Source organism: Dipodomys merriami, unplaced genomic scaffold (genome assembly GCF_024711535.1).
Source record: "Dipodomys merriami isolate MVZ:Mamm:240054 unplaced genomic scaffold, mDipMer1.0.p SCAF_21, whole genome shotgun sequence".
Lineage (NCBI taxonomy): Eukaryota > Metazoa > Chordata > Mammalia > Rodentia > Heteromyidae > Dipodomys > Dipodomys merriami.
This window is the reverse complement of record NW_027203493.1, coordinates 9,791,954-9,806,682: the sequence shown is the minus strand read 5'-3', so window position 1 is coordinate 9,806,682 and position 14,729 is coordinate 9,791,954. Positions and strand designations below refer to the sequence as shown.

The window sequence follows — 14,729 nt, the reverse complement described above, 5'->3', positions numbered from 1 at the left end:
TAGTGTTTAGCACATGGCAATTGCTCCATAAAGATGTGTCAAATGAATGAATAATGATACATTGATCCTCTTTGTTGTCCAACAGGACACAGATTGGGTTAAAACCTCCCTGGAAATACAGAGTTGCTTTTGGGATCTGTTTTCCCATGTAAACACTATAAACAAGTCAACAAAAAGGCACCTACTTTGAGCTTTCTATGTGTTTATATTGCTCCCATCTACTAAGGGGAATAAAGACTTCATCCTCTTTTTTTTTGGGGGGGGGGTCCCAAGACCTTTTGGGTCAGGTCTGAATGCTGAGATCTGAGAACACTTGGGTAAACCACAGCTTCAAAAGGCATTTCCCCAGGTGAAAAAAATATAAGGGTTTAGTGCCCTCTGTGGGTCAATCTGTGGTACAGCAGCTTTGTTTGGAAGGATTGTCCACAAACCCATGTGGGAGCAAGTAGTGGGAAGTGAGGGAGGCTGTGGAAGATGAGGGGAAAATCTTCATTATGTGGTTAACATTCACCAAGTGCCTACGATTTGTTGATATTCTTGTCTCAATTTTGGTCACTAGTCAATGTGAGTTACAAACAGGTATCAACAAACATTATTCAAGAGCCATGTCTTTGCCTTGGAACTATGGGAGGCATAGACCAGAGTTAAGCCTACAGACCAGAGGAGAACCCAAGCCTTAGATGGTTGCATTGTGGTATTCACCCACCCAGCCACTTATCCATCCACCCAGCCACTCACACATCTGGGCCTTCCTAACACACACGGACCCAGACCCTTTAAAAAGTCTGAGCCCTGGCATTTTATAAGCTCTCCAGGTATTGCCAATGCTATTTAAATTTGAGACCTGTGGCCCTAATATGATTCTCTACCAAGCCAGTTCTCTGCAATGGCATAAAGAAAGGTTGCTTTAGGTTAATAAGGAGGTCCTGGGAAGAGTTCCCTAGAGGAAAAAGGTGATTCTTGTTAATACTCTTGAAGCCAAGTGTTTAAAAACAGACTTTCCAGTTCAAAAGGCAAGCAAGCTAAGTGAGAAGAGGAGAGCTGTAGATCACGTCTGCGTGCTGACTGGCAAGAAACCTTCATTGGTGAGAGGATTTTAGGCTGGAGAAAAGATGAGTGAAGAGGGACACAAAGGTAAATGTGGAGGGGAGGGGGCACAAGCTACAGCATGTGGAACCAGGAGCGGTAGACCAAACATCACTTGGGGCTCCTGGGCTCCAGTGACAGTGATCACTGATGGACTTAGGAGACTCATGGATCCCAAAGAGAAGGCCAAGCTTTGAGGAAATGGTAAAAATGGAATGGGGTCTACAGCTAGCCCACTTGGATGAGGTAGATGATGGTAATAGGGAGGATTTCCATGACAAGTCAGAGAGCCTTTGCTCCAGCCTCAACAGGATTAACTGTTGAAGTTCTAGGGCTTCAGGCTGATGTGAGGGGACTGTCCCAGAAGTTGTTCCATCTTTGACCTCTGTTGCGAAGGTCCTGTGTCCTAGCATGATGGGAGCTTCTTCCATGCTGCAAGCATCTTACACTGCCATCTTAGCCCTTCTCACTAGCTCTCCTCAGGCCCAGTGGGTTTGATCAGGGTCCAACTTTGGGAGTCAGAACCAAAGGAACCCTACCTGGCTCCTTGGCCTCCCTTATCACAGTATTTAAGTTCCCTTAGGACAGTGTGATCCCTCTGTCTTCTGAGCTGAAACGAAAAGCAGCCTCTTAACTTGTAGTAGACAGAATTGGGCCAAAGTGGAGCTTTTGCTTGTGGAACAAAGGGTTAATCTGAACTTAAACACTCATTTAAACTGGTACGAGTGGGTCATGCCTAGCTACTCAGAAGGCTGAAAGCTGTGGATTGAGGTTTGAAGCCAGCATGGGTAGGAGAATCTGTGAGGTTCTTATCTCCAATTAACTAGCAGGGAACAAAAGGGCTAGAACTGGAGCTGTGGCTTAAGTGATAAAACAGAAAAAGCCAAGCAAGAACATGAGGCCATGGGGCTGGGAAGGTGGCTCAGTGGTAGCACTTGCCTTGCATGCATGAGGCCCTGGGTTCGATTCCTCAGCACCACATAAGCAGAAAGAAAAAGCCAGAAATGGTGCTATGGCTCACAAGTGCTAGCCTTGAGCTGAAGAGCTGAGAGACAGCGCCCAGGCCCAGAGTTCAGGCCCCATGACCGGACCCAAAAAAAAAAAAAAAAAAGAACATAAGGCCTTGAGTTGAAGTCCTGGTACAAACACACACAAAAATAAGACCTGCTCCCTTTGTTTCTTTCTCAACAGTATGTTCCTAACATTGGAGAAGGAAGATCTTTGTAACATTTCTTAGTTCTTATCCCAAAAATACTAAACCCAAGTCCACGGGTGGGTTTGACTTTACCATCTATAGTCTACCACCCCGCCCCACCCCCACCCCTGGCCAGGTGATTCTGATGGGCTTAAAGTTTGAAAAGCATGTACTCAATCTGCAGTTACTATGAGTGAAGTTGAAGGCAGCTGCCACGGTGAATGGGCTGCAGGCACTTAAGGAAGCCATGTGGGATAGGATGGGGAGACTGAGTATCTGGGATTGCTAATCTGAAGCGGGGTGCAGATAGGAATGGAGGGTTGATATTCTAGAACATGGGCTGGGAAACCTTTCTGTAAAGGACCAGACAGGAAATAGTTGAAGTTTTTCTGTAGGCCATTACAATTATCATCACTCTTCTGACGATTTGCAAATGCAGCCATAATCAATACCTAAATAAACATGGCTGTGTAGGAAAAATTAGCTACAAAAATGATGAAAGGCCGTGTGAGTGTGTGTGCACGCGTGCATGCTCGCGCGCCCACTGGTACTGGGACTGTTGTCCTTTAGCTTTTATGTTCAAGACTGGTATTCTACCATTTGCATCACAGCTGGACTTCTGGCTTTTTGGTAATTAATTGGGGATAAGGGTCTCATAGACATTTCTGTACTGACTGTCTTTGAACTGCAATCCTCAGATTTCAGCATCCTGCGTAAGTAGGATTACAGGTATGAGCCCTTACTGGGCTCTTTTTGACCTTTGTTGTAGCAGAATGACTTAGTATTTTCAAACAGTAGAATGCCCCTCCTAACCCCCTCCATTTTTCCCCCCTTGGAAGAATTTGATAAAGCAGGCTCTAGTTGAAGGCTAGCATAGAGAACCCAGAAACGTGTTGAGTTCCCCCTTTCCCTATAGAGAGCCCTATGGCTTTTCCTCGGAACATGTTCTGATGTCATTGAAGTAGAGTGCATCACTCTGAATGACTAGATCATGTCCAGAACCTGAAATGAAAGCAGCGAGATGGAAGGAGCCAGCAATGAGCTTAAGATCAGTTCTGTACCCAGTCATGCCTGGGCCTGAGTATCAGAAGACTTTTTTTGTTCCAGTGCATTGTCTTTCTCTGCAGGTTCCAGCCAGCCTGCTAAGGCCAAACCAGATAACTCCTGCTCGCATGATTGGTTCACCATTAGCCAGATGTTCTCAGAGCTGTTCGATTTGATGAGCAGTACACAGATTGCCACAGATGAACATTTCATGATGTTGAAAACCCTAGAGTTACAGGGTCGGTCACTGAAGGAAAAGAGTTGCTTGGAAGCCATCGATAAGCAGAGAGAAAATATAAGCCACTGGATGTCCAAGACTGTCAACTTCCTGTGGGATAAAGCTATCCCTTTCCTGGGCTTCAAGAATTTGCCTCCTGTCATCTTTGGAGGTGATGTCACACATAGGCAGAGTGATTTTAAAGTTACAGTTATCAACCACTTCCTATCCAAACGTGGGAGTGCTCTCTTAGACTCTTGCCTCTCGATGTTCCAGGGCTACGAGGCATACCCAAAAGACAAATACCATGAGGACAAGAACCCCTTGGTAAGATTGGGGTGTGGAGGGAGGGAAAGGAGAGCAACCCTGACAGTTCCAATAACTGAGATTTCCTGAGAACCCTAGGTCAGGTACTGCATACTTCTTAATTCATCACGTGTGTGTGATGAGCACTGTGGTCCTCTTGAAGTGAGGACATAGCACAGATATAGGACTAGATGCCCCAGACAGTTGGAAATTTGGGGTCTTTTCCTTAAATCCCAGCTCTTATTTTAAAGTCAGTCATGGGGTTTGAACTCTGGGCCTGAGTGCTATCCCTCAGCTCTTCAGCTCAAGGCTAACACTCTATCACTTGAGCCATAGTGTGACTTCCGGTTTTCTGAGTGGTTTATTGGCGATAAGAGTTTCACAGACTTTCCTGCCCGGGCTGGCTTTGAACTGCAATCCTCAGATCTCAGCCTCCTGAGTAGCTAGAATTACAGGCGTGAGCCACCAGTGCCCAGCTTCATTTCCACTCTTTAATCATATATAGAACTTTTTTTTTTTCAGGACTTAAAGCAACTCCCCTAAAGCACTTAATCTAGCATCTGTCCTAAGAACTCGGTGACCTCTGATGAGACTTAATATAATTTTTGTATTTATATAATTATATACTTAAATGGGGAAATTCTTTTAAGCTATGAATTCTTGGAAAAATTTTCTACCACTTCATGTGGCTAAGCATGCATTGCCCTCTGTGGCAATAGCATCTTTCCTTGGACTAAATCTGAGATATACTCTCATTGGCATATCGAAAAGGGCCTGAAGGGGAGCAAGAGGGCTGACCTTGGATTTCTCCCACTGCAGGGCTTCCTTAACCTTGGCACCATCGAGAACAAGCTCTGCCTTGATCTGATGACTGAAAGGGTAAGTTGATTTCTGGGGTGTGCTGGAATTGGCCTTTTCAAGGCCTAGCCCTCACCCCCACATTGTTCAGTATATGGTAGGTACATAAGAATGTAAGAGTGTGGAGAAAGATGTGGAGAGATGACCTCCAGCATAGCACGCCTCTCCTCTTGGCCTGGCTGACTGTGTGCTCTGCTGGGGATAGAGTAGGCAGGCTGCTGTGGGAGCGTTGGGTTGTTAAATACTTCCCAGTGAGGCATATGTTGGTGTAATCTATGACAAGAAGAGGAGGGGCATGCATCCAATAAGAAGTACACAGATTATATACTTACCTCCCTTCTGGGAGGTCATGAAGTACAAGTCAAATATCAGTGTACAACCTGTGTAGAATGAAGTCTCTTGGGCTTCCTGGAACTATATGTTCATGGTGTGTGCGTGTGTGTGTGTGTGTGTGTGTGTGTGTGTGTGCGCACGCACGTGTGTGTGTGTGTGTGTGTGTGTGTGTGTGTGTGTGTTGGCCCTTGGGCTTGAATTCAGGGCCTGGACACTGTCCTTGAGCTTTTATGCTCAGGGCTGGCATTCTACTTACCACTTGAGCCACAGCTCCACTTCCAACCTTTTGGTGGTTAATTGGAGATAAGAATCTCACATATGGGGCTGGGAAGGTGGCTCAGTGGTAGAGCACTTGCCTTGCATGCTCAAGGCCCTGGGTTCGATTCCTCAGCACCACATAAGAAAAAAGCCAGAAGTGGCACTGTGGCTCAAGTGGTAGAGTGCTAGCCTTGAGCTGAAGAGCTGAAGGACAGCGCCCAGGCCCAGAGTTCAGGCCCCACGACTGGACCCAAAAAAAAAAAAATGAATCTCACATATTTTCCTACCTGGGCTGGCTTTGAACCATGATCCTCAGATCTCAGCCTCCTGAGTAGCTAGGATTATAGGTGTGAGCCACCAATGCCCAGCTACTATTTTGTTGTTTTTTTTTCTTTTACACAGTTATGTCAGAGTGACATGAACTCCATCAAGGAAGACCAGCTACAGTACCCCGAGGACAGAGGCCAACTGTTGTAAGTGACCATCAGATCAAGGGTTTCTTGGTCTCCAGGCACCAGAATGGGATTTAATATACCTTATATCTTTGGTTGGCTGTGTTTTCTTTTCTTTCTTTCTTTCTTTTTTTTTTGTTGGTTGTGGGGCTTGAACTCTGGGGCCTGGGTGCTGTCCCTCAGCTCTTCAGCTCAAAGCTAGCACTCTACCACTTGAGCCATAGTGCCACTTACATTTTTCTGGTTGTTTATTGGAGATAAGAGTCTCATAGACTTTCCTGCCAGGGCTGGCTTTGAACAGTGATCCTTAGATCTCAGCCTCCTGAGTATTACAGGAGTGAGTTACCAGCTCCCAGCTGCCCGTGTTTTCATTTGTTCTAGGGAAAATAAAATTTGTGGGAAATATCCAGAATAGTTCTCATCAGGAGGCAGCTTGGTCTGGTTAAAAATAGTATTGCTGGGCTGGAAAGGTAGCTCAGTGGTAGAGCGCTTGCCTTGCATGCATGAGGCCCTGGGTTTGATTCCTCAGCACCACATAAGCAGAAAAAGCTGGAAATAACAATGTGGCTTAAGTGGTAGAGGGCTAGCCCTGAGCTGAAGAGCTGAGGGACAGCACCCAGGCCCAGAGTTCAAGCCCTATGACTAACAACCACAACAAAAAAGCATGGGTCTTGCCCCACCTCTTCACCTCTTGTCTGTGTGACCTGGTGAGTCGACACCCTTAGTCTGTAGCCCCATACAATTAGGTTGGATGGAGTGGTCAAGATCCTTGTTAGATTGCACACTGTGTTCTTTGAAACATACTTGGCATCTCAACCCTGAACGAGGAACCACAAGGTTTGTCTGGATCTGTCCACAGCCTTCGGGAAGAAGTGGCTCGGTTCCTCACCTACTACTGCAAGGCACCTTCTCGCCTAGATCCAGAAAATGTGAGTCAGGCCCGTGAGAGCTGTATCCTTGGGGGGACCTTCTGCATTAGCTAGTGAATACAGGGAGAGCTAGTGGAGACCCACAGGATCAGGACAGGGTCCTGGTATCTACCTCTTCCCTGCAGGAAGGAAGGGAGGGAGGGAGGGAGTATGGCCACAGTCCCATCCACGGGCACTGAATTTTGACTTGTCTCTTCATTGTCCTCAGGTGGTTGTCCTCAATAGCTGCTCCTCTGTCTTCTCTGCACTGACCATGGTTCTGAGTGATCCAGGGGGTAAGTCGGTAGACGGGACCTTCCCTGACAGTGAAGTACTGGGCAGGAACAACCCAGGCAGGAGCCGTTGGTGAAGAGTGTCTTCACTCCAGCCCTTCCCTAGGGATGTGGGCCCTTTTGCATTAGGACATTTGAAATGATTTCTGGAGAAGCAAGGGATTTAGATCCCTCATTTAATGGGACACTTCCCCAGGGAGGTATGTCCTAGGAATGATGGCATGAGAGCCAAATTATTATGTGAGTAGCTGAGCACTTGGGCCCAACTGAAATGTAGAGCCCTATATATTTAGAGAATAACAGGTTTCCTGCCTCTTCAAAAAAAAATGAAATAATTTAATTCATTTGGAGTCATGTAAAGCTGAGTGATCTGTTCTCAATCACTGAACATTGCCTAAGCAAGAGCTCTGGTTCTGTGAAGGAAGTGACCAGGCTGAAAAGATTAGGTCCTTGGTTAGCCCATACATCAGGCTGAATGGATGGGAAGGAAGGAATGTAGGACATACCTGCCCCCTCCTCACATCTAAATCATAGGAGCCCTTCCCCTTGGCCTCCAGAGTTTTGGCCTGAAGCTAACAAGACTTCCTTAATGACAAATGCTCTAAGCGTTAGCTTGATCGGTGTCCTGGACTAATAGTCACAGCAGCGGTCTGTCCTCTTCTCCAGTGCACCCTTCCAGTGAAGCGAGAATGTGTTCTTTGGAGCTAGATACTGTTTCCCAGCATCTGTAAGAATGGAGCCCAATTCCAAGCACACTAGTCCTGTGGTAGTGGGGGAGGGGGTCATATAACTGACCTCTTCGGTTGGTCGCTTTGTTGTCAGTCTGGGGGGCAGGCAGGTTCTGAGGGAGGGAGCTTGGGCTGAGGGCATTGTCTTTCTGTGTTTGCAGAGGCCTTTCTAGTCCCAGTTCCCTTCTATGGTGGCTTCACCTTTAGCTCTCATCTGTTTGCAAAAGTTGAGTTGATTCCTGTCTACCTGGAGACCAAGGTCAGAATGGACCCCTTTCCTGTTCAGTCTACCTAGGCAGTTGATGCAAAAAAGACTGGGGGGCGGGGGTCGATGGGTGGAGACAAGGGGATGAAGAAGCCATATGGGCCCTAAACCCTAATATGAAGGCCCAGGGATTATAGGGATGAGAAATTAAGACTCATGGACTTTTTTTTTTTTTGGGTCATGGGTCTTGAACTTGGGTCCTGAGCACTGTCCCTGAGCTCTTTTTGCTCAAGGCTAATACTCTACCACTTTGAACCACTGCTCCTCTTTGAGTTTTCTGGTGGTTAATTGGAGATAAGAGTCTCACAGCTTTTCCTGCTTGAGTTGGCTCTGAACTGCAATCCTCAAATCTTGGATTTCTGAGTAGCTAGACATATAGGTGTGAGCCACCAGTGCCCAGCTGGCTCGTGGACTTTTCATCTAGCCATCATTCAATAGTGTTTCTCTTCCAGGTCACTTCTGAAAAGGCCCATATTCTCCAGATCACTGTAGATAAGTTGGAGGTGATGTTGCTTGAAGCTAGGGTTAAGGTAAGGGGAGAACTGTATTTTCAGGATAGCTATTGCTGGCCTTGAAAGGGATCAGGTACTGATAGAAGACCTAGTGAGGGGGCTGGGAAGGTGGCTCAGTGGTAGAACGCTTGCCTTGCATGCATGAGGCCCTGGGTTCGATTCCTCAGCACCTATAAGCAAAAAGAAAAAAGCCGGAAGTGGCGCTGTGGCTCAAGTGGTAGAGTGCTAGCCTTGAGCTGAAGAGCTGAGGGACAACGCCCAGGCCCAGAGTTTAGGCCCCACAATCAGCTCCCCCCCCCCACCCCTGACCAAAAAAAAAAAGAACTACTGGGCACTTGAGAAAGAAAAAACAGTAAATGTTTCCAGAGTACATCCTGCTCAGAGCCATGGCAGCCCTGCCCCAGATCTGTTCTCTGCTCACACAGCAGTGGCCTATCTGTATATTAGAGTCTTGTAAAAGATTCTTGACTGAATTTGGGGTAGATACCAAGGATTTGAATGTTTTTCTTGTGTTTGGGTTCTTCCTAGGGAAAAATCATCCGTGGTATTGTACTAACCAACCCTCAGAATTCTCTGGATGGTATCGATTCCCAATACTCATTGATGGAATTCTTGTCCTTTGCCAAGAAGTATGTGTCCCACTCCTCAACACTGCATGATGTCTCTAAGAAGGTTTCTTGCCACTGGTAGTGGTGAGGTCAGAACTAGAGGTCATTTACCCAGTATGCTTACTGTACATGTTCTTTGTAGAGCTGCCTACAAATAAATACATGATATGAAGGGGAAAGCATCCATATGTTTGCACATTTCCACTTTTTTGTCATTTCCTTTCTAGCCTTTTACCTTAGTTATTTACACAGGGATAAAAAAGTGATTGTTGCTTTTCTACTTATTACAGCATAAGCCCCTTTCTCCCAGCATCCATTTTGACCTTGTGTGATAAGCATGTGCTCATACAGGACTTCATGTCTTCTAAGAACATGTTAATTTTGATTGCCTCTGGAGTCCTGAAATAACCCAACTATGTAGGGGAGGCATTCTTCTGTTTTTTAAATGAGATACTTAATGCAAACCACAGAACTAACCCAGACCAATGAACAGAGTGAAACGTAGGTGCAGGAGAAATAATGGTAGAGGCTCTGGTCAAGAATCCAGTCTCTGTGTTCAGACATCATCTGTAGCATTTGCTAGTTGAAGGGATTGACTTTAAATGGGGAACATGAGTTTCTCCCATTTTTGAAATGGGATGGTGATACCTTTTCAGGGGACTGTTGGGAGAGTAGGTGAGATGGGTTGTGTGTGCATGAGGCCCCTGTATAGAACTACTCAATTCAGACTGTGGGTAGGACATGAACAAATGGAGACATTGGTTTCTGCTTGATGGCTGAAAGCTTGGATGAGATACTATCAATGTGTGTCTTTTGGTCTTGTTCCCTCCAAGTCAGATGCAATGGTCCCTTCTAGTATCCTACCTTCTTCTACCAGACAGTGCCCCTTGGAGGGGGTGTGGCTGGGGCATCAGAGTATCTGAGGAAGATGATAGGAAATGAATTAAGATTCTAAGGTGAGGGCTGGGAAGGTGGCTCAGTGGTAGAGAGCTTGTCTTGCAATGCATGAGGCCCTGGGTTCGATTCCTCAGCACCACATAAGCAGGAAAAGCCGGAAGTAGCCCTGTGACTCAAGTGGTAGAGCGCTTGCCTTGAGCTGAAGAGCTGAGGGACAGTGCCCAGGCCCAGAGTTCAGGCCCCACAACCGGCAGGGAAAAAAAAAAAGATTCTAAGGTGAAGCTAGCTTGTATTCTCCCTCTCCTCCAACTACAGACATACCCTCCATGTGATCATAGATGAGAGTTGCATGCTGTCTGTGTTCGGTGAAGACCTCACATTCCACAGTGTGCTGAGCCTAACAAGGTGAGTGCAACTGGGCTGGAATTGAACATGAGAAGCATGAGGCTCCTGGCTTGCAGGGTGAGTTCATGAGGCTTCAGCCTCACAGGCAGTGCTGGGGAGTGAATTAAGTGCCAATAGGGGTTATGCACATGAACAAAGCAGCATCTTTCCTCCTGACTATCTTCTCATCTATGTGCCATTCTGTACAGAAGCAAACTTGAGGACAAGGTCAAGGGACACTGCATCAGGTCAGGGTGGGAACTTTTTCATTGTGAGAGGGGATCTCTTTATGGAGCCCAGGCTAGACTCAAACTCAGGATATTCCTGCCTCTGCCTCCCAAATTGGGGATGACAGATGTGTGCCACTCCTCCTGGCTGGAACTTTCTTAATGGTAGTATTGGACTGTAGAGGTAGAATTCCAGCAAGGCAAGGAAAGGGCTTTTTTAGTGGAAGGAACAGCTTCACCAAAGGAATGGCAGAAAGAAGCAGGCAAGCATATTCTAGAATGTGTAGTGGGATGCTCACATCTGAAGAGGCAACTGCTAAGGTGGCTTCATATAGACCAGGTATTGGGGGCGGGGGAGGGAGAAGCCACAAGTAAGCACCTCTTTGGTGGACACTTGGGAGCCATTCCTCCTAGTACATCAGCTATGCCTTTCTGGCATAGCTGGGGCAACATTTTCTTGATCTTTGGGTTCCTTAGGCCTTGCTATCTAGGAAAGACTTCAAGATCACTTCCTTGTCACTCATAGATTCCAAATCTCAATCCTTCAAATAGTTCTCCATAACCTTGGTTCCCCCCCTCCCCTTCTGCAGTTTGCCTGACCCTGAAAGGACCCATGTGATCTGGGATGCCAGTTTGGTGAGTCCTAGCTGCCTGCCCTCAAGTCTGGAAAAAAAAATCCAAAAATAGAGGACAACAAGCCAAAGGTTCCCCCCCTTCTCTTCCTCCAGGATTTCGGCATCGCTGGCTTCTGTCTTAGTGCTCTGTACACCCACAATAGTCTTGTGGCCTCTGCCATGCGCTCCTTTGGCTGCCTCCATGGTGTCTCTGGCATTACGCAGTACAAACTAGGCCGATTGCTCCAGGACAGAGGTATTGAGCAACACCCCAGAATGGCATCTTGGCTGGACCTCATGGCTGTTGGGAACTCCTAGGTTTCCTTGGGCCTCTAGTATGCCCCTAGTACTCTGTTAAGAGTGTCAGGTTTTAACTAAGGTAGGGAATGAGGCAATGAGGGCAGGGGTACAGTTCAGCTACTTTAATTCTCTGACTTTGCTCTGCTTGGAAAGAGGAGAGTCAACCATACTTTTAAGACCTGAAAATAAGAACTTCAGACACCGGTCTTGATGTGAATGTCTTCTTTCCTTCACCAGTACCCTGCTTGCCTCTGACAAGGATTTCAAAGAAATGCTGTTTTAATTAAGGGTAATCTCATTTTCTAAGGTAGCCAGAGAAGAACTGATTATTGTGGCTTAAACCTATGGCACTTGCCTTTGTCATTTTGGACCTTAAGTGAAGTGCTGGCCTCAGAAAAGACTTTACTCCTTTCATGCAATAGGCAAAATTTCCTATAATAGATGCCACATTGGAAGGCTTAAGACAATAACTGGGACACAACAAAAAAACTAATGAATGAAACAAACTACTGACATTGGATTACTGGGTTTAGCAAGCAGTTTGCTTCCGGCTCTGAGTAGGGAGGGTGGTAGATTGGAAAAAACCAACTGGACGCATCTCTACATGACACCAGGTTCTTTGATACTTGGCAAGAATCAGATCTAAGCTTTTGAGCCCTAGTTTTCACCCTTGGGTGAACCTGGGAATCACTTAATTGCTTCAGTACTGATATGTAGACTCTATCCTCAAAGATCTAAATTAGATGACCAAGAGGCATATCCTGAGCATCAGGGCACCTCACAAGTCCCCAGGTTATTCTTTTGTACTACCAAGGCTGACAGAAATTGAGCTAGAAGTATATCTAAGTTCCTCCCAAGTCCATCATGTGGAGCTCAAAGTTGGGTGTCGGGGAGGTTTTGAGTTCCTGTTAACTTGCCCAGTTGAAGCAGCAGCATCTCTGCCTTCATGGGACACCCAAACTCTTTACCTGGGAGGCATGAACATGAAGAGAACATCTCCTATTGGCCTATTGAAGCCCTTCTTACTTTCCATAGCCCTAGATAAGGTGGCTGTCAAAGCTACCCACACAAATAATAGTCTTGGATAGAAATAAGTTGTATAAAGCCCAGCTTTGTGGTAGATTTCTGCCACAAGACCTGTGACAGCTCTTTCTCTCCTATTCAGGATGGATTGATGAGGTGTACCTGCCCACTAACCACTCCCGGCTGCGGGAAGCTCACAAGTATGTCACTAGCAAGCTAGAGACACTGGAGATCCCATTTCTCCCTTGTAGCTCTGGCCTCTCTGTGTGGATCAACCTGAAAGATGTAAGCTCTAGGAATAAGCACACAGTATTCTTAGAAAGACCTGCTGACTTGGGTCTCATGTTTGCTATCTCCATGCCTCTGTTCTTTCTAGTACCTTTACTACCCGGCTACATTTGAAGAAGAAGAACTCCTCTATCACCGCTTCCTGGAAAGCAAGCTGATATTATCCCATGGCAAATCCTTCAGCTGTAAGACACCTGGCTGGTTCCACCTTGTCTTTGCAGAAAAACACAATCAACTCCAAGAGGGTGAGTGGTGCTGACCTAGTCCTTGCTTCCTTTAGAGATAGCCCCATCGGCTCCTCTCTGACTCAACTCCTGAAGCTTCCTGTTGTTTTCATTTATTTCTTTTGCCCTTGAAACATCTTGCTGCATCCATCCTGAGCCAGCTGTTTTCCATTTTCCTTTTTAATTATGCTCCCTTGGGAACAAGACCTGATTGGTACCTCAGGCTCCTAGCCTGATACTGGTTTTGTACCTGCCACAGAGTGAGGCACTGGGAACATGAGCTAATGAGAAGTGGTATTCTACCCTTGTAGAAGGTAGATAAATGATTGTGGCAGTTCCCAGTGTTGATGCTAATGGAGCTCAGAAGGCTATGAAGAAACCAAAAGTTAAAACCATTATTTATTACATCCCATTGCATGCTAGATACTCTTTTATCCTCTGGGAACATAGCAATGAGCCCATATTCCTCCTTATGGAGGTTTATATTGGGGAAACATCTTTTGATCTAGAGTGGGAAATAGGTTGAGTAAAAACTGGGTGTGATGGTGTATACCTGTAATCCCAGCCCTTGAAAGGCTGAGATAGGAGGATTAAAGGTTTGAGATCAGCAGGGACTATATAATATAGTCAAACCTTATCTCAAAACATCACATAGAAAACAGATCAAGTCATGGAGTTATGAGGCAAACAGAGATGGGATGTAGGATTTGATAGGAAACATTGAAATGTCTCGTAGACTAATCTGAAAGGAAGCATGAGGGTGAAGGGGATAAAACAGGTTGACTTGGAAAACTATCCTGAAAAAGGAAGAGCAATGTTTAGCTCTAATAGTCTACCATGATCTGGGTAGGTCTAAGCCCTACCTGCCAACCTACTAAGTGTTTCTTTCTCTCTCTCCATTTGGACCCTGTAGGTGTGAGACGGTTTCTTCTGGTGCTAGAGGAGCAGAAACAGGATCGCATAGAGAGACTATTAGAGGATGCCCTGAGGGAGTCGGATAGCTGACTTCCATCCAGCAGGTTGAGTTAGGCCACATGCTCAAGGGTCCCAGGAAGCAGCCTCCAGCTCAGAAGGCTGTGGTTGAACAGTGACTCCTAAGGAAATGGTCTCAACTGACGCACTCATCAATCTCCTAAGCTGAGCATCTGCTATCTTTGGAAGTTTTGCATTGTTTTAGTCGTTGCTAGCCATGTGTATGCAAAAGGATGTATTTCTTTTTTAAAAATTGGGTTAGGGTGGTAGGGTCTGGAGAGGGAGAAAGGGAGCTTTCGGGCGTTTTATTTAAGTGGTTTTATTTTTTTATATTTTAATGCCTAATAAATTCCATATTTTAAATTCCAGATGTGCCATGCTTCTTGTTCACATCCTTCATATCATCTCATAGTATCTTTGCAAGATCTTTTTCACATCAGCTAGACAGGATGGGTATAAGCACGGATAATTTGTGAAAATCTGTTCCAGTTGTGCCTTGCTGAAAGGGTTTAAAGCCAATTATGGTGACATGCTTTGTATCTTCATTTGTTCAGGCTGTTAACAAGAAAATACTGTAAAGCAGGTGGCCATTCTGGAGGCTACTAAGTTCAAGATCAAGCTCTTGAGCATCCAGGGTCTAATGAAGCCTTTCTTCTTGATTTAACTTGCCCAAGGCAGAAAGGGCATAGACCATCCTTTATGACTGAATCCCTTCCCAAAGTCCTATCTCCTGGTCC

At 45.9% G+C, this 14,729-nt stretch overlaps 1 protein-coding gene across 1 annotated transcript; it reads left to right on the top strand.

The window, feature by feature from the left end:
- Positions 1-3,818: 3,818 nt before the first annotated feature.
- On the top strand, positions 3,819-14,025 carry Accsl (1-aminocyclopropane-1-carboxylate synthase homolog (inactive) like). Its single transcript, XM_070032970.1, has 14 exons — positions 3,819-3,869; positions 4,668-4,727; positions 5,700-5,770; positions 6,609-6,678; positions 6,887-6,953; positions 7,840-7,937; positions 8,396-8,473; positions 8,984-9,084; positions 10,276-10,365; positions 11,162-11,207; positions 11,300-11,441; positions 12,651-12,793; positions 12,885-13,041; positions 13,934-14,025. Exons 2-14 carry the CDS (start codon positions 4,716-4,718, stop codon positions 14,023-14,025), a joined length of 1,167 nt encoding a protein of 388 aa, XP_069889071.1. The 5' UTR covers positions 3,819-3,869; positions 4,668-4,715.
- The last annotated feature ends 704 nt before the right edge of the window (positions 14,026-14,729 follow it).

Coding starts and splice junctions, on each gene's coding strand:
- Accsl (XM_070032970.1), top strand. Junction 7,938..8,395: donor CTGTCTACCTGGAGACCAAG/GTCAGAATGGAC, acceptor TTTCTCTTCCAG/GTCACTTCTGAAAAGGCCCA. Junction 13,042..13,933: donor ACACAATCAACTCCAAGAGG/GTGAGTGGTGCT, acceptor TGGACCCTGTAG/GTGTGAGACGGTTTCTTCTG.